Source organism: Notothenia coriiceps, unplaced genomic scaffold (assembly GCF_000735185.1).
Source record: "Notothenia coriiceps isolate Sejong01 unplaced genomic scaffold, NC01 NC01_scaffold00037244, whole genome shotgun sequence".
Taxonomy (NCBI): Eukaryota; Metazoa; Chordata; class Actinopteri; order Perciformes; family Nototheniidae; genus Notothenia; species Notothenia coriiceps.
Genome location: NW_011369945.1, coordinates 21,003,664 through 21,022,483, shown reverse-complemented (window position 1 = coordinate 21,022,483; position 18,820 = coordinate 21,003,664). Strand labels below are relative to the sequence as shown.

The following is an 18,820-nucleotide window of genomic DNA, read 5'->3' as shown; positions in this document are numbered from 1 at the left end:
TCACTGGGAACCTATCTGTTTTATTACCCAGCAGCAGCTTCTGCTCACAAAACTGCAGGATGTGGTTTGACTAATATTAAGGGATTGACAGATCAAGAGTTTAGCAAAGTGTTAAACTCATAGAGCTCTCAGAATAATGGTTCTCAATGAGAGTAAAGTTAATTTCCACCTAATTTGGTTAATAATGTTATTTATATATTAAATATAGAGGGGTGTTATTATTTAGAGACCAGAGAATTATGACAAATACTTTTTTAACTTTGTCTACCAGTGTTTTTATGTAGTTTTGCCACCACTTAGTCACATTCTACATGTTTATTTTACAAGTTTGGTCAATATTTGATTTGGCCAAGCTTCTGTACCTTTCTTAAACACACAGTAGAATAGAACTGCTTAAATTAGTGTTGCAGCCTGTTATGCTACTGTAGGGTTGGACAGTGTAGTTCAATCACATGCATTTTAAATTCAATCAATACATGAGTTAGAGATGTCCTTTTCTGAAAGATGATTCCTCTTATTCAGACTGCTGGATATTATTGTGTGCTTTCCTACTTTCTTTAGATCTTTTGGTTGGGTAGACATCTTTATCTTTGATACCAGTGTGTTCTTTTACGAGTCAGTAAGCCCCAGTCATGCATACTGCAGTGTACTTTAGAGAAAGAAAAGCATCGCTGCCTAGATGTTTTGCAGCAGGCACAATATGTTATTATTTCACCTGATGTCATGTAGGGCTTGTTTTTACTTTGCTTATTTAATATTTAAAAGTTTTTTTTCCACAGCAATGCAGAAAAAGAACTTCTAAATTCAACAGTCCGATCTCCAAGAATGGTAGGCATATGTTACAAAACAGCTCAGCTTTACTCCTTCATTCAGCCTTAAAGGTGGGGTATGTCATTTATTTCAGATACGCTTTTTGTTATATTCAATGGAATGCTCTTAACATCCCGATAGCAATGAGTACATTAAATGCTTTGACAATAAATACATCAAAAAATGTTCATCTGTGGAAGCCGTAGTACTGTAAAAAGCACGACCAATCATTTTAGCCGGCCCGGCTAAAATAACTGGATGGCCTACCTGCCTGTCAGCATTCCATCTGTGCACAAATGTATCTCGTGCCCTCATTGGTCATGTGCGCGTTCGTGTGTGTTGGAGGAGGGGCTCTGTAAGGAACTCTGAAGGAAGAGGCAGATTTTTTCCGGCCGTGTATTTTCAAATTCTAGCGCACTCGAGCTGGTTTCTCCAAATTTGCCTACCCCACCTTTAACTGAATATTTCCTTTGCTCCGGGAAAGTTGCGTTCATATTTTTATGCAGCTATTGCAATGCCAAAAGTAATTATAGTCCTTTTCCTTCAAGCTGAGGCACAACCCTTTCAACCGTGCTTCCCTGATAGTTGTTGAGCCACCTGAAACTAATGATGACTGGTCAACCAGGCGGAACCATGAGTCATCTGAGACAGGTTCGAATTGAAACTAACATTTTTGAAATTGAGAATCATCACACAATATGAACCGCAAATAGATTTCAGCCCAGTATTTTAAACTAGAATTCTGCTATTCCCTTAGAGCCCATATCTTCTCTGAAGAGCCACGCAGCAGGGACCAGTCAGACTTCAGGGGGCTCCCTCACATCTGATGGCTCCTCTGGAGGTTTCAGGCCAGTGCCAAAGAAGAGGACATTTCTCTCAAGACGTAGCTCCAGTCAATCGGAAAGCAAAAGCCAGGCACTAGACACTCAGGGTGGGTCAGCGGGGATTGTACCTGCCCCAAGACTGAGCCTCCAACGGGGGTCCAGTGAGAACTCTAACCAGTCCTATGTGAAGGGACAGGATGAAGTACCGCAGAAAAGTGTTGTTTCTAATGAAGTATCTCAGCCATCCAAACATAACAACTTGCAGCAGCCATCTCAGGTTTCCTCTAACTCCAGTCTGGAGAGAGAAAGATACACACCTTCTATAACTAGAGACAGGTCAGTGGGCGATTCTTTACACAACTCTGAACCCAAAATATTAATAAATTATCCTATGACTACAACTCACAGCCTTTATCATTTCAGACCAGCCACATTCGGCAGGAGTGATGCATCCACTGACCGAGAGATCCCACAGAAAAGTGATGAACGAGATGATCGGAAACAAAGAGAACATGCAGGGTTAAACACTTTCCAGCTGCACAGCGGCAGCATTCAGGATTCGGCCATAGGAAACAACAGCAGTGTGGGAACATCAATGAGGCAGGGAGAGCTGAGTCTGCCCCAAAGCACTGTGGGTGAGTTCAGTGACAAGAAATACCTCAGCTTACTGTGATAAAAGTTTGTTTGAACTGGTCATCCAATTTAACAGAGAGTTTTGTTCCTAAACTTTAGACCGATAAAATTAAGCAACAGCCAGTAATTGGGAAAAGAGTAGTTAGCAGTTTGACGTGACATTCAGAGCAAATTTTTCTGGTTGTTTTTATTCTCCAGGATTCAGGAGGTCTACAAAGGACAACGGTCTTTGCCATATTTCATATTTCATATTTCATAAGAAAAAGAAAAAATGGACATAAGTCAGAAAAGAAACAATAAAAAAACACATTTCAGACTTTTATGTACAGCTTAATAGTACCTGCTGATGTTTTCTCTACTATAGATAAAGCAGCAATATCTGCTCCTCTCTGTTACTTCAGTGCATACCCCCAAAAATGACAAAAAAGCAACATCAGGGGCCTTTGTTGCACATCACCCCCTCTCTATCACCATAGAAGCTGATGAAAACACCACAGGGTGCAGCTGGAGCAACACAGACAAATGTATTCATAAAAAAAATACAAATGCCATCTTCACAGGTGGGAAACACTAGTAATATGAAAGTTATAAATAATATAGGGAGTGGATGGAGTTATCACTTAAAGGGGCCCTTTGATGCTAATGTTCAAGTTTATTGTATTTTTTTTTTTTAATGTTCGAAAAGGTTATTTTGATCATACTGCCTGTGCTGTAGCACCTCTTATCGGTTTTGGTAAACCGTTAGGCTAGGGGGGGTACATCTCCAATCACATACAATGTGTTGGAGCGCCAGCCAATAGAAGTTTGAGTGTTGACTATAATGTGAACATGTCACAGAAGTAAACAAAGGAGTCTTATTGTGTCATTTAAGGCAGGGTGGAGGCACAAATAGCCGCAAAGCCAATAACAGAAGCTCTGACAGTACTAGCTTTCTCATTATAATACAACTAGTATCTTATTCTGTTTTCAAATGCTCTTTTTCAGATGCAGACCCTCCTGTGTCTTACGATCTCAACTTCATTGATAAGTCTGCTACAACGCAAAATAAATCAAATCAGAAAAATGCGTTTCAATTGTCCACTCAGACCAGCAGTCCCACTGGTGATGAGGGGGACTCCATCGCGAAGGTACTGGACTGGTTCAGCCGCAGCACAGATAGTCTCGACTGGTTAAAGACAGAAGATAGTCCAAAGGCCGAACATGTAGGAATCAGCAAGTCTAGGGGTAAAGACTCATCACGAAAAGATACCGGGGATATTATAAATTATACAAAGAATGAAACTGTAGAAACTCATTTACAAAGACAGTCCAATGAGCCCGAAGAGTTAAGAGCAACAGACAGAATAGGTAAGAAGGAAGTTACCAAAATACGAGAGGAGGTGAAGAAGGGTACTAGAGAGAAAATGCAGGGTCAGGAAGGTGCAGATAATAACGATGAAAGCCAAGTGCCGCAAGTCTCTCATCTGAAGTCATTCTGGGAGAAAAGCAACGCAGGTCCCAAAATACTTATCAGCAAATCTATTAAGCCCCACGACAAAGGACAAAAACCTGTTCACCTCTCAGCAGAGAAAGACGAGGAGAAAGTGAACGAACCCTACAGAGCACCTGATATGCCGTCTGCGCCTGTTATATATAACGGGAAGGGGATTTATGATAACTCTGCTTTGAAACATGGGGAGGAAAGACAGAACGAGACTGGAGACAATGGTAACTCAAATACAAAACAGGATGTAGACAATCCAGTGATGAATGCTTCAACACAAAGACAAAACAATGACAACTCTGATTATGTAAAGTTTACAGCCAACCTCCAAGAAGCTGACAGAAGAGGTTCAGACCCAGAGATTGTATGTGTAACCAAACTCATTCAACAACCAAGGACAAACATCCAGTCCAGTGCAAAACCAAACCATATTTTCCAGTCCAGTGAAACCCTACTGCAAGAGGAACTGTCAGGGACTATTCCTGTTTCTCAATTGGATACAAATCTGGACTCTGAGAAACTCTTTATGTCTAGAAACAGCCCATGTATGGACTACAAGCTAGATGAAATTCAAACCACCCCTAAAACACAAATGCGTAGAGGTTCTAGTGAAAGAACAGAGAGTGAGGATAAAAGCGGGCTTCCTAAACAAAAGGAGGATGCTAATAAAGATAGAAGTCCTCGCTCAAACCGAAAAGGTTTACCACATCAAGAAAGTAATGCCGAGAAGATAAAACAGCTGAAATCTTTCTGGGAGCAGGAGAAAAACAAGCCTCCATTTTATACTGGCAAACCTAAAGCTCTTGGGGATGGTAAGGTCCCTCGCGGTGCAAATCAAGCAAAACTGAATAAAAGATATACCAAGTCGGAGTATGATCTGACTTCAATTGGAAAGGATGCAGACAGCGATGAGGAAGAGTCTTCGAATCAGAGAATAGACAAGTTGTCCCCTAGCCTAGGAGCGAGCCGATCACAATTTCACACTCTGCGTGAGTTCTGGGGCGAGTCCTCATCAGACATCAAGGTATCATTTCCCATCGAGAAACTCAAAAGCTCTAAAAGGAAAGAGCCAATAAGTGCCCAGCTTTCATCTCAGGAGTTAAAGTGTAGTGATGCTGCTTTTGAGAAAACAAGACCACCCACCATGAAATCATCTCTTCAGAATCGATCAAAGTCACCGCATGATAGACAGGCAGGATCAAAAGCAGCAAATGATGGCACACACAACTTGGCTAATTATACGACAGCTGACTCCAGAAGGAATTCAAAAGACTCCACAAAATCCACAAGCAGTTCAGGAAAAGAGACTCGTCCTACAAAGAGCAGAAAAGAGAGTTTTAGCAATTCGAGCAGTCGTGGAAATTCCATGCGTCGTGCTATTAGCATGGTCGCTCTGAGTGTTCCTCATGATAAAGAACTTAAAATGGATGTTAGTCCAGTCCACTCCCGGAGCAGAAAACAGAGGCAGAATGCCGACAAAGGCGCCTCATCAAGGAGATCTTCAGAGGATACTGAGACTCAGATTCCACGTGCACGGGCCTGTGTTCCCAGAGACTTTCGGCATTACCTGGGCATGACAGACAAGAGCAGCGTCCACACCTCTCCAGCTGTCAAGGGTGAGGGCTCTGAAGAGAAGTCTGGGTATGAGTTCGACCTAGTAGGGCCGGTAAGGGTTAGCACTCCAGCGAGCTCAGAGGAGCGTTACAGCAGGAGGGGCAGCAAGACGACTCAGCATCCCCTGTGGGCGAACTACAGCAGTTCAGAAGCAGGTCCAGAGTCGTCTGTGAGCAGCACGTCAGAAACCTGGTCCAGTTCCAGGAACAGTTCAAACCGTGAGCACTTACTTCACTCTTTAAAAAAAAAAATATATATTATGAATATATGTAGCTGTTTTTTTAATGTGAATCAAAGCAGAAATGCAACTTTTCAGTTAATAGATTGAAATAGTAAAAGATCGAAACACATACAGACTTATATCCCTCACACCAAATGCATGATCTAAACTTTCAGTCAGAAGTTGCGTGTTCCTTGCCAATGCCCAATTTATTGTTTTTTAGCAGCATCTGGAGGATTGTTGACAAATCAAACTGGATATTTTTTTCTATATACGTTTTTCTTGTCCGATGCATGAGTCTAAGGACAGAGGGGGTCGTGAATTTGAAATATGCATAAGAATTCAAGAAAACACTTAAAAAATATATTGAGAAAAATATATATATATCATAAATTCCTTGCAATAAATAGGATTTCATTTTTTCAGTTTAATAAAATACAAATAAATAAAGCTGTATTAAAGGAGTCCAACTCCTGCTGTCTGTTTGCAAACTCATGGTTGATTATTATCTCTGGGTGGTATCCAGCAGTATCCTTGATATCATATCCGCATTGGGTTATCTGTGTTTGTAGAAGCAAATCTCTTTAAACCCTGTGTGTACCTGCCTTCAGCTGCCTATGTTTAGTTTTTGGGCTTGGCGATACTTTGCTCTTACTTCACTGACACCACACAGTTATACAAACCTTTTAAAGCAGCTTCATGTTAGCTTTCTTTAACAGTAGGTTTAATAGATTTGAAGCAAGAGCTGTACAAATACTTAACATTTACAAAGGTCACTGAATTGTTGGTTATTATTCAAAGAACTTTATCTTAGCAAATGTCAGTGACAAAATCCTAAATGAAAACCAGAGGAATTAAATAATTCACTATTACTCACTCTCTGCATGAACTTTCAGTTGCTCCTTGCAAAATAAGCTATGAAATGGCTCTACCTTGTGCTTGGGATATTGTGATTGACAATTGTGTCATTGTTTTATAAATCAAATGATTAATGAAGATTAGGACTCTTGTTCTCTGTCCAATTTCAATGTAACTGCTGTCTTAAATATTTGCATAGACCAATAGGAACATGAAAACACGCCCTGTTTTCTAACCTGTTGCTTTTCCTCCATAGGTAAGAATGTTCTTGAAACCCAAAACCTTGTAACAAAAGCGTTGAGGCGAGCAGAGGCACGGCCTAAAACTCTGGCTAAAAGTATGGAGGACATCACAGCATCCTTATCCCCACGTGAGCATAACCTCAACTCCTGAGTCAGGCTGTCCATAAGCACAGATAATTTATAGAGACCGTGTTATCTTTTGATTGTTTTCACAGGGCAAGAAAGAAGGCAAGACCCAACTGCTGACATGAGACGCATTAGTTATGGTAAAAAGGCATGATGCTTTTCATTATTATGGATGTTTGCAAGCAAATTAGTCAAGATCTTATCTTCTGCTTCCCAATCCACCACTGTTTAGTTTCATCCATTCCGTCGCCCACCTCATCCTTATTTTCGGATCCGGAGCACCTGAAGAACATGAGCAAATCGGTTCCTTCGTTCCTACAGAAGGAGGTAAAACGACCCCTGCATCTTTTAGACCTGTAGGTCAAAGCCTGCTCTGCATACCTGTGCACAGAGCTTTTTTTGCCTGCTCTTTGTGTTTCAGGACACTGGCAGAGACACTGACTCCACCTGTGAGGACAGTGACCACCCAGAGAGACTAATGAAGGGCAGCTCCTTGAATAACCTCACTGGCTCCTCTGGCATGGCATCTCTATCCTCTGTATGTTCAAACACAGCAGCATGCATTGCTTACTTGTTGCATAATTAACTCTCGGACACTGTTTTCTTAAACTGCGGGGCTCATTTGCCTTTACACTTAAATTGTGATAGACATTAAACAATTATTTTGCTAGGAGTTGGATCACTGTCTCAATCAACAAGACACATGAAGGCCCAGTTTTTAAGTCTAAACAATGGGCTACCTATCAACATCCGACTGATGGTAGGGACCAAATCTTCAAATACACCAACAATAAGAACTCCATCGATTTAGCATCGCAATGATGAGAAGATAGTTTGAAAAGAAAGGATAACAATCAATGCAGAATCAGAGATATTCCTAAATCATAAAAAAGCAATATGGTCAATATTAAAGCCACATTGTTATCATGAGGTAGTATGTCCAAATTCATGCACTTATTTTGTAAGTGGAGCTTGGTCAAAGATTCCGTTGCGTTACGCTGGTAGTAACTGCTAATGTAGCCAAAAGCTGCTAGTCTCAAACAGCAAGGAGGGCTGGAGAGGTCTGTGAAGATACCATTTTTAACTATACATCCCCAGTTTGTTTTTAATTTTTAAATATTTATTATTTAGACCCAACTAACAAGTGACATCATTTGAGGCAATATATACAATTTGAAGCCGGCTTTATACAATGTTTTTCATTTGTATGCAGTAGTTTTCCTTATGAAACCTGAAAACGCCTGGAAACATATTTGAAATGCATGATGGGTGGAGTTCCCCTTAAATGTGACTAATTAGCTTGGTCCAGACCTCTAGATTTGATTTAAAAAAAAGACAAAACAAGTTATCCAATAAAACAATTACCTAACCGATATGATTTATGATATACAATGTGGCCTACTTGTTTGTCTGTGCTCCTAGCTGAGCGGCAGCGTGATGACCATGTACAGCGCGGACTTTGTGGAGGTTCAGGGAAACATCCAGTTCTCCATCAACTACATCCAGAAGCTCAGAGAGTTTCACATCTTTGTGGTTCAGTGCCAAGACCTGGCTGCAGTCGACCCAAAGAGGGGCCGCTCAGATCCGTGCGTACTGTACCTGACAAATGCTAAAATCACATTGCTATACTGTGTAATTCATTTAAGGTCATTCATTTGTGCATGCAAGTCAGAAAGTATACTCCTTTATTATTATAAATGTGTCCTTTCAGTACTTTTAAAACAGAAAAGTACCTCGACTGACAAAGCAAATAAACATTATACTGAAGGTGTATCTTTTTTGTTCTTTTTAAGGTATGTCAAAAGCTACCTGGTCCCTGACAAAGCTAATCTTGGAAAGAGGAAAACATCTGTTAAAAAGAAAACACTGAGTCCCACTTTCAACGAAATCCTAAGAGTAAGAATCCACAAATATATTTCAAGTAGTACTAAGCAAGCACATACACTATTCCACTCTGTAATGCTTAAACCTGCATGATAATTAACAAACAAAAGCATCTCCCTTTTATTTGGCCCCATAGTATCGTGTTCGCATGGAGTACCTGAGAACCCAGACGCTCATTCTCTCTATTTGGCATCACGACACGTTTGGCAGGAACAGTTTCCTGGGCGAGGTAGACGTCGACCTCTCCAAATGGGACTTTGACAACACCCAGATGAACTACTTAGCACTGAGAGCAAGGGTAAGAGGAAAACCACAGGCTTACTTTATATGCAGCTGTATTGTATTGTGTTACCTGTGCACAAAGGAATGTTGGCAGTGGCACTACAAGATGGATTTAGGAAGTATTATTTCTGTAATTTATACTCAAACTTTTCAGACTCTACCCACTCTAGCGCCATCACATGGTCGAGGAGAAATGAGGCTAGCCCTGCGCTTCCTGCCAGAGATCATCCACAGTGAAGGTCAACAGTCTTAATCTGCTTTTTAAATTAGTCGTTATCTTTTGTTATCCAAAATCTCACCCATTCTAAAGACAAGGTTCATATTGTTTATTTATTTGAATTTCTTATTTGAAGGATTAGTGAAGGAGGGTTCAAGCACTGGAGAGATTCACATTTGGGTGAAAGAATGCAAAAACCTGCCTCTAATCAGGGCAACCATCGACCCATATGTTAAGTGGTAAGAATTAAACCTCCATCTTAGAGAAATACCCCGGCATTTAGGGAAATACTCTCTTTTGAGAGTTAGATGAGAATGTTGTCAACTTCTTTTATATAAAAAATAAATGTATAGCCAGCAGACAATCAGCATCATTTAACATTGTGATTATAATAAAAACAGAAGTGTAAAAACACTATGGTTTAACAGGGGGAAATCTTCTGGCCTACTTCTTGTCAACCACAGTAATTTCCTGGAGATTTAACTTTGTGTGAAACAGCTAATTTTAGTAATCACATACATATTGTGACGTATTATGGTTAATTACTGCGCATTAAAGGTGTGTGGAAGTGGATTTTATTCAACCAACCATAGACCCATGTGTGTAGTATCATGCTAAGCTAAACTAACCTTTTCCTAGCTAAAACCTTAGCCTCATATTAAATGGATTAACATGAGTGGTATTCCAGTTCAAATCAATCACTCAACAAATGTCCCTTTTTCCCCTCATCTCAAGCTTCGTTCTGCCGGACACAAGCAGGAAGAGTCGCCAGAAGACGCGTGTGCTGCGGAGGACAGTAGATCCAGCGTTTAACCACACCATGGTGTACGACGGCATCAGACAGGCTGACCTATCAGACGCCTGCGTGGAGCTCACTGTGTGGGACAGGGACAGACTAGCCAGCAACCTGCTGGGGGGCCTGAGGATTGGAGCTGGAACAGGTACTGGCAGAGGGAGAGGGTCATGTTTTCTTTAAAAACACAAACTGATAAGAAATCTGACTAATGCTAAGGTATTCATCATCAGCTGGAGCATAGAGAGGTTAAAAGTCTAAGACATTTCCTTAAAGTGGACCTATCATGCTATATTTGAATAATATAGTGTAGGACCATACCTATATAAGGCATATTTATACTTTTTATTTTTCAAAATACCAAACAGATCATGCAATTTAGCCATTCCTCATTTCGCTCAATTTAACACCTTCTTTGCACGGGCTGATTCTGTGAGAACAGCACCATCTACAGGCCTGGCATATGTACTACAGCGTCTCCAGCGCTTTCGAACGGCAATGTCCGTGGTTGTCTCCTCCTGATTGGTGGAGTTGGCCCAATAGCCGTAGCGCCACTTCTGTGACGTCATAGAAGTGTTCAAATCTGGATCAGTCTGTATCAGCTCCGTTGCAGCCCCTTTTTAAGATATTTGGGTATGGAGGAAAATAGAGAGGGTTGTGTTTTCTGACACTTGGTGAGTTCCCTGGAACACCGGGTCACATATTCATGTATAAAAGACGTACACAAATGCATTTTGCATGATAAGTCACCTTTAAATAATCAGTTGCATTAATTTCTTATGGCTCTATCTGCAGCTTTTCCAGAGTCATTTCTTATGATTACTATTTTTCCACAGGCCAACAACAGCTCAAAAAAACTATTCCCCTCAAAGAAAAACCAAACATGCCCTGTTGTCTCAAGAAGGAAACATCCATGTAAACTCAGTGTGCTGCTCTGTGACNNNNCCTCGCCATCGTGGTGTCGATAGCAAGGGAGACAAGCTAGCAACGTGGTGTGCTGCTAGCTTGAAGTCAAAACCTTACCTTTCGATTTCCGGAGAAAATAAAAAAGGTGAGGTCGAATGTGGTACTAACTGGTATGTTAGTACCGACAGTCTTCTTGCAGAAGTATATATAAAAGTAGCCGGCGAGCGCCCGTCGACCGAAGTTAGCTTGGATAGCTTGATTCCGTCTGTGGACTGTGTGAGCTAGCCCGGCTACCAATAGAGATGTGCTCTGAAGCGAGAAGAGGTTTGAATGATGCATGCGGCGCAGCGCAAGCTACTTATAGGGGGTAGATTCCCTGACGCTGACGTCAAGATCACCAGCCAATCAGGATTGGCGTAATGAGATTGATGCTTCTGTTTGCTCCGCGATGAGGCGCATCCCATAGTGAGACATCGAACTGAGTGTTACGAATGAGAACTGGGGTCGCACTGTGAGGTATCAAAAGTAATCACCAATCAACCAATTTGTTCAATTATTTATTAATCAATACTTGTATTCACTCTGATTTCAACTAACAGGACTATTGCCTGGCAGATGTGAAAATCTAAATGTCTTGGCACAATATTAATCCCACAGTCACATGAATTTAAGTTTACAACCTACACATTTTCCATTGTGATTTATTCAGCCATTACATTCTTGAATTACTGGTTGGCCAGAAAAATGTCAGGAAATACTCAAAACTCAATTCATATATCAATAAAACAGAGTAAACATATTATGTTATAGTCCAAGTCATGCAATCAGAATTATTCTCAACAAAATGTAGTCAAAGTATCTAAAGTAGAAATAACATTAGGCACTACAATATCCCCTGTCAGTGAATAAATAGAATTATATATAACATTACAAAATAAATCTGAGGGGGTTGAGATGATTTTTTGAGGGAGAAAATAAGTAAAATACAAAATGATGATACAAAGAAATATGTATTTTTTTCTTTACTCGCCTTTATTTGTGAAACATTTGAAAATGTTAACTCTTTGGGCCTCAAACACTTACTTACATGAAGCTATATGAGAAGTGTAATGCTTGTCTTTTTAAGACTATATTTGTCTCTGTCTCCCTGCAGGCAGAAGTTATGGAGCCCTGGTGGACTGGATGGACTCCACTCCCTTTGAGGCCGCCCTGTGGGAGCGCATGATGGTCACCCCAAATGAATGGGTGGAGGACATTCTCCCATTAAGGGTACTGAACTCTGCAAAAACTGGTTTCAAATAGGTCTAAATATATACAACGCCATATTTCAAAGACATTATATTTTTGAGCAGTATAAATGCAATAAGTTAACTGTTTTAAAGATGTATATTCTGCCCAGAAAAGCTGATGAAAAAATAAAGTGAAGACCATGTGTGGTACAATTGTCTACTGTGTTTTTTTTTTAACCTCTACAGGTACTCTAGGAAATAATAGAAAGCGAAACGGTGGTAACAAACTCTCAGGAGAGTACGTTGTGTATGAAAACAGACACTGGCAAAACTGTGAGCTTCTGCTTGGGAACAAAAGGAGAAATTTAAGACACCTGCTGGACAATGTGTTGGCTTTGCCTTTTAAAGGGTGTTCTAACAAGAATGTCACCGGACAAAATAATAAACCCAAATAAATACATTTAAAATCAGACAAATTAAAAAGTCTGGCATAACACTGATTGATAGACTTCTTTTACCCATAGATCCAGATTTATATAATATAACACAGTATTTCTAAGCTCCACTTTTTTGTTAGTTGCTTCCAAAGTGCAACCCACCTGTTTACTCTAATATCTCATATATTTAGTAGGCGTTTTGTAAGGCTAATATGAATGTAAATAGGCTGGCACAGTGGTAACGATAAACAATGTACATTTAAATGTTTGTAATCGTAAGCGCTGTATCTTATCAAAACCTTGCTCTCAAACGTACTTTTATTTTGTCACTATTGTTATGAATCTAATGTAACAGCATTTGTGATGTGATGAACTGTTGCATATATAAAAGGGCAATTTGATACAACAAAAAGCCCAAAATACACACAAAGTTGCACAAGTTGTTGCAAAAGGTTGCCACCATGACTGCTACTTACTGCCTAATTTTCATCCACTTCAGCTAAATCTAAGTGACCATTGTATTAATGGGATGGCAGTGCAAATCTCAAAACCAGAAACTCATTGTTAGACTTGTGACACTGCAAAGGTATGCTCAGGTCCACATACTCAATGCCACAGGTAACACATATGCTGGCCAGGAACCCAACTCGCTATGAATAATGTCACTTCCACACTGTCGTACGTGTAAATAAGTAACTGTTTGCTAAGGCGTCAACCATATCAACTCAAAAGGTGATATATCAATGTTCATAACTATTTTCCACTGCTCCAAAAAAGATCAGTCATTGCATATTAAAAGACATACACCATGTAAAGTTACTAATAGTAACTGAAATAATAAAGGCTTAAACATTTTAATAGTAAGATTTGGTTAAAATCGTTATATATAATTGGTAATGGAGTCTGCCAGGGGAGGCTCCTCTCACCATGCTTTTTTAATATCTATATGAATGATCTATCGGATGATTTAAGTGTCTGTAAAACAGGGTGTGTGATTGGTAATGTGATTGTAATGTAAACCATCTTATGTATGCCGATGATCTGGCTATTGTTTCTCCTAGCAGTGCTGGTTTTCAACAGTTGCTAAATGTTTGTTCTGATTATGGAGTCAAATTTGACGTTAAATACAATGCTAAGAAGAGCGCTGTAATGATCTGCAGAGCAAAAGGAGATAAGAACCTTGGTTTTCCAACATTCTATCTATCAGGACAGGTGCTGATTAAAAAGATCTTCCAACGCTTCCAACGCTTCTCTGCCCATTGACTTTGAATGGGGATGACGTCACTTTGCCACGCTTTTCGCCGAACTGCATTGTGGGGAAGCAAAGCGAAGATTTCCAGGATTTTCAGGATTCATCATAGCCCTTCCCGCTGACACTTTACCTCTGCCACATCATAGACTATGCATCACATTAATGCACACAATGTCATACTCCTTTCTGCACATATTCTGAGTGGAGGAGAGTTTATATCCAGTTTACTTCGTTTTAACATTGCTATTGCTTTGTATGTCGGGGGTGGGAGCTTCATGTGATTGGTTGTTGGTCGCGTTGCTCGCAAAAATCCCCAAGCTCTCAGACACGCCCAGCTCCAAGATTTTCAAGATTTTTTCAAAGCTGCTGTGTGGAAGTACCGTAAGTATCTGGGACACATCATCACAGATTAAATGGCTGATGATGACATGTATAGACAGCGGCGTGTCTTATATTATACAAGCCAACATTTTGGCTAGAAAATTCTCTTGGTGTTCAGATAAGGTTAAGGTGAACCTCTTTAGAGCGTATTGCACTCCTCTCTATATAAGAAGGCGAGCCTCCAGAAGCTCCAGGTTGCATATAATGACTGTTTGCGTATACTGCTTAGAAAACCAAGGTGGTGCAAGTGAAATGTTCTGTAATGCACGAGTCAACACGCTCCATGCTCTTTTGAGAAATCTGATGTACAAGCTCATCTGTCGATTGAATGTTTCCCATAACTCTGTCATTATGCTGCTTTCAAATCCGTGTCTCAGTGCTGTACGATACCAGTCACCTCTGTGGAAACATTGGTATAACTGCCTTTTTAATTTATATTTGAGTGTAGTATGTCTTGTAATAATGGACCAAGAGTCTCTTTAAATAAAGATGATGATGATGATGATATACAGTCTAGGTAAAAATGTATAAACCAGTGCTTTTATCATTTTAGTTTAATTTGCATTTTAGTGTTGAATATTACCAAACAAATATGTTATTAATCAAGTGAGCTATTGAGACTAATTTTGGCATACACTGCTGTCTATACAGTGCAGTATATCAGAGTGATTATGTAATGTTATTCAAAGCCTGCATGTGAGAACAGTAAAAACTATTATTTATATTTGTTCATAGGCAACCAGACTTGTATCTGCAATTTTTTCACGTTTTTTTTATTTAGTCTTTTCAGCCATACAGTGAGAGACAGTGAACATTTTAATGTTTGACTAAGCAGAATTGTTTTCATCAATCTCATTGAGAACAATTCAAAAGTACAACATTTCTAAATGATAACACAAATCTTAATCAACCACCATTCTTTAAATACTTCAATATGACTGTGACAACATGATTAAACTAACATATAATTATAGTAAAGATTGTCCATCCCCATATTAATAAACAATGTGACTAATTATGATTATCAAGCAAGATTACTACTAATGTTATGTGTGTGAAATGGGGAATGGTAATATGACATTTATGACTAACGTCTCTCAATTAATATCTGTGTATAACATCATTGCTTTGTAGATCATGACGTACTAAACTGGCACTCAGATTGGGGAAGGACTCAGCTCTCAGTCAGGGTTTGTTACTGGATGATTGGTTTTCTCTGTCTGCTGTACAATGTAAAGTAAACAGCCATGGCAACGATGAGAATAGTCAGGACGACAATGCAGACAATAACAGCCACCACGGGGCTGCTGTAGTTGCTCTCAACTGGTGTACCTATGTGAGCGGGGAAGAAATAAGGCATAATGGCATCACACAGTACTACACCTCATGGTAATATTAGTTCATGTTGCTAATTACTGACTGAGAAAGTAACATCAATAAACACGATTCTTACCGTAAGAAGCTGAGAAAGTTTGAGCTTCTCCTGAAAATGAAACCAAACTCAATTAATAATTGACAGGGTTCACTTGAAAAAATAAGTTGATGAAATTAATAATATAATTTTTATGGAAATGTGATTATATGTTTTCTTATGACCTGGTGGAACTGAAACCACTACGATGTAAGCATCCTAAATATGAAGCTAGTGCCAGTTACCTGTTAGCATAACAAGTTATTTGCAAATAAAATCATAATATTTCGTTTTGTGCCCTAACTTTACAAAATCTTGATCATAATGAAATTAGTGAAACCTGTTTTTGTTTTTGTCACGTTATTTGAAAGCATAAAGATAATGTGTTTACCTGCTAATAGTGGATGTTCAGAAAGTGCTTCTATGTGTGGTTTTAGGCACCAACAAACTATGTTTTTCTATTGATACATTCAGAGGACTCTTTTTGTTTAAAAAAGTGTACCCAGTGCAATTTGCACATTTTATGGTACTATACCTAACCATTTATATATTTTTTTCACAAAGGAAATTGTTATTGTTATCAGATGAGGGGATATATGAGTTCAATTGTGCCCAAAGGACTCACCACTGGTTTGTCTTCCCACCAGAATGGCAGGCGAGGTGACGGTAGCATTGGGCAACACATCCTGGACCGCTCTCTTTCTCCGACTTGTTGTACAGTCCTGTTCAACATTAATAAAGATAATCAAAACTACGGTGTATAAATGAACTATTGTAAGTAACTATTTATGATATCTTTAAAGAAGGTCCTTTTAAAGGAAATCTGGTGTCTACTCACAGGGAACAATTTGCTACACGCCAACGGCTCACAGAGCCTGGTGACACAGTGCAGGAAGAAGGTGGAAACTGTCTTGTTTTTGTGCTGCACAAATCTGAAGGCCTCAAAGGAGAAGTGTGCCTCCTGCTTCTCTCCATTAAGATCCACCTTAGTTTGTGCGTCACGGTTACACCTTGAATGAAAAAATCTGGCAATGTGACTGCAAGTGGGGAAGTACTGGATTATAGCTGGATTGGATTGGAGTGTAAAAGGAAGAGGTTTCATACTGTGGTAACTTTTAAACTTGTATTGAGACTCACCCAACAAAAAGGTCATAATAGGTTAACTGAATGGGATCTGGATTTGTTGTTACGTAGCATCTGTCTAGCATCACGTTGAACCTGTGAGGACAGACAGGTGTTTTTTAAGTATCTTTTATTGATGTAACACGACGTTTGCTGTTAACTTCAAAATCATAAATACCTGTCTGTTAGATTGTTTGCTTTAACTGCAACATAAATCTTGGTCTTCAGATTTAGTCCTGTTTCTGGTATAATCAACCTTTCTTGGTACAGTTCATCCTGTTCCACAGAAAAATGAATACAGAATGCATAACATCATAACATTTTGAAACATGTTCTCTGTCCAATTCCTAAAGAGAGAGTAGAACTTACTTTGAAGAGCAGAATACTCAGTGTGCTGATGAAACTACCATTGTTGTCTCTTATGGCAAGACTCGAACCTGATCTGTATCGAATGAAAATAAACTTAAATTAATAAAAATTTCACTCAGTGCCTATTTCCCATGCCGTGTTCAGTGCTATTCATGACATACTCACACGCTCAGTTGGGTGTTGTTTACGAGATACTGCATCGGGTAGGAGCAGGAGAACTTGTATAAGATCTGCGGGAGATAAGTGATCATACCTAAAGAGGGGTCTACTGAGTTTACAGTGCCGGAGATGTTGACATACTGGACTTTGGAGAAGTCAGCAAAGTCTCCAGTTCCAACCTGATCGGATATCTGTTGAAATAAAACAGCATTTATTTCACAGAAATCAGTGTCTGATTCATTCTTTGATGTATGAGTGACTAAATAATCCTTGAGTTTTATATACAAAATGAAAACTTTTACCATATGGCACTAATTATTTTTTTAAAGCTATAGTAAAGAATACCTTAAAGTCATTGTCGCAGGATGAAACAGAACTTTCATTCATTGGGAATCTGAATTTTAAGACTGGTGGGGTCATGGTCCAGTCGGCAGTCCCATAACACTCAGGTGTGTTTATCTGATTATTGAGGACCATCAGAGACTCATTGTAAAGTGCTTGGTACACTGGACAAATGTAGATGCTCAGGTCCATAAACTGTGTGCCGCAGTTCACAGTGATGTCCGAGTTTTCTGAGGGATTTAAAAAAAAAGAAGGTGGATATAAATCAATGGAGAAATCTGAATATCAGTCATTTCAGACTATGTGTAATAAACGTCACAAACCTGGAGCTCTGTTTGTATCGCTGAGAGCGCAAACTTCTGGTAGCTGGGCCTCAGTCCTCATAAAGAGGCTAAGCTGGCACACAAGGATGACCAGCCTCATTGTTCTGAATGTGGACCTGTAAGAAAACAGCAAAACAATGGGAACTAAGGCATTCACCATCTTCTTTCAACCTTAGTGTACATTAGGGACATCCCTACAAAGGTAATATAATTACTTCAGGCCATTAGGCAACATACAATCACTCTAAAGAAGAAAAATGAATAATTCAACCAGCGCTATCATGATTTATGTAGTGTTTTAGAAAAAAGTAGCTTGACATAAAATAACTAGTATCCTTCAATTTGGTTACATTTAAAACCACTATATCTCGACACAACATACTATCATGCATTTTGAATTTTATTCAAATTAGAAATAAACTTCCATTATTGTTCACATGGTGACCTCTCAGATTAAATTGCATATGTCAGGTTTGATTTAACAACCTAAATGAATGCATGAAAAAATAATTGCAGATTTTTCTGTGTTGTTGATAGTACATTTTTTTACATAATATATTAATGAAAGAGGTCTATTTGATGCAAAGCATTATAAAGCCATAAAACCTACAGTATGACACCAGCAGAAATACACGTTATAAAGTTATCGCAGGGACTCACCAGTAAGTCTTCATTTTCTGTCTTGATATCAGCTACCAGAGCTCTGCATTTATACTCTCGCCTCCACAGGGGCGTGCGCGGGAACATCTCACACAATAGTGTAACATGAGTGGAGCTTTTAACATCTTTAATTTCATTTCTTTGAATATTTTACATGCATTTTGAATTTGAATAACAATACATCTAAAATTAAGAGGGTTGAAGATTCACCTTCTATTGATTGTAACATGCAGCTTTTAAGCC

General features: G+C 39.3%; 2 protein-coding genes across 3 annotated transcripts in view; one reads left to right on the top strand and one right to left on the bottom strand.

The window, feature by feature from the left end:
• sytl2b (synaptotagmin-like 2b) overlaps positions 1-12,334 on the top strand; it is a 47,036-nt gene extending 34,702 nt beyond the window's left edge. The window contains exons 6-21 of one of the 2 annotated variants that reach the window (XM_010793909.1): positions 780-828; positions 1,359-1,461; positions 1,568-1,970; positions 2,058-2,269; positions 3,252-5,582; positions 6,699-6,812; positions 6,900-6,950; positions 7,043-7,137; positions 7,232-7,348; positions 8,233-8,396; positions 8,604-8,706; positions 8,831-8,992; positions 9,131-9,215; positions 9,336-9,432; positions 9,929-10,134; positions 12,046-12,334. In XM_010793909.1, coding sequence (XP_010792211.1) covers positions 780-828; positions 1,359-1,461; positions 1,568-1,970; positions 2,058-2,269; positions 3,252-5,582; positions 6,699-6,812; positions 6,900-6,950; positions 7,043-7,137; positions 7,232-7,348; positions 8,233-8,396; positions 8,604-8,706; positions 8,831-8,992; positions 9,131-9,215; positions 9,336-9,432; positions 9,929-10,134; positions 12,046-12,194 — 4,441 coding nt within the window. In that variant the 3' untranslated portion in view covers positions 12,195-12,334. Of the gene's footprint in view, positions 1-779; positions 829-1,358; positions 1,462-1,567; positions 1,971-2,057; positions 2,270-3,251; positions 5,583-6,698; positions 6,813-6,899; positions 6,951-7,042; positions 7,138-7,231; positions 7,349-8,232; positions 8,397-8,603; positions 8,707-8,830; positions 8,993-9,130; positions 9,216-9,329; positions 9,433-9,928; positions 10,135-12,045 lie in introns of both variants that reach the window. The other variant, XM_010793908.1, reaches the window with a different exon arrangement.
• A 2,626-nt stretch (positions 12,335-14,960) lies between these two features.
• On the bottom strand, positions 14,961-18,034 carry LOC104964978 (zona pellucida-like domain-containing protein 1). The gene is made up of 10 exons (XM_010793910.1): positions 17,918-18,034; positions 17,598-17,824; positions 17,259-17,443; positions 17,094-17,166; positions 16,903-17,000; positions 16,740-16,820; positions 16,441-16,612; positions 16,228-16,324; positions 15,645-15,674; positions 14,961-15,523 (listed from the first exon to the last, which is right to left on the bottom strand). Exons 1-10 carry the CDS (start codon positions 18,015-18,017, stop codon positions 15,387-15,389), a joined length of 1,200 nt encoding a protein of 399 aa, XP_010792212.1. The 5' UTR covers positions 18,018-18,034; the 3' UTR covers positions 14,961-15,386.
• Between the last annotated feature and the right edge of the window lie 786 nt (positions 18,035-18,820).

What these genes read in the sequence shown, in the direction of transcription:
- LOC104964978 (XM_010793910.1), bottom strand. Translation starts at nt 18,017, where the DNA reads ATGAGGCTGGTCATCCTTGTGTGCCAGCTTAGCCTCTTTATGAGGACT. An exon ending in CGTGTAGCAAATTGTTCCCT is followed by an intron (nt 16,325 to 16,440) that starts GTGAGTAGACAC and finishes AATGTTGAACAG; the next exon opens with GACTGTACAACAAGTCGGAG. An exon ending in GGTGGGAAGACAAACCAGTG is followed by an intron (nt 15,675 to 16,227) that starts GTGAGTCCTTTG and finishes TTTCATTTTCAG; the next exon opens with GAGAAGCTCAAACTTTCTCA.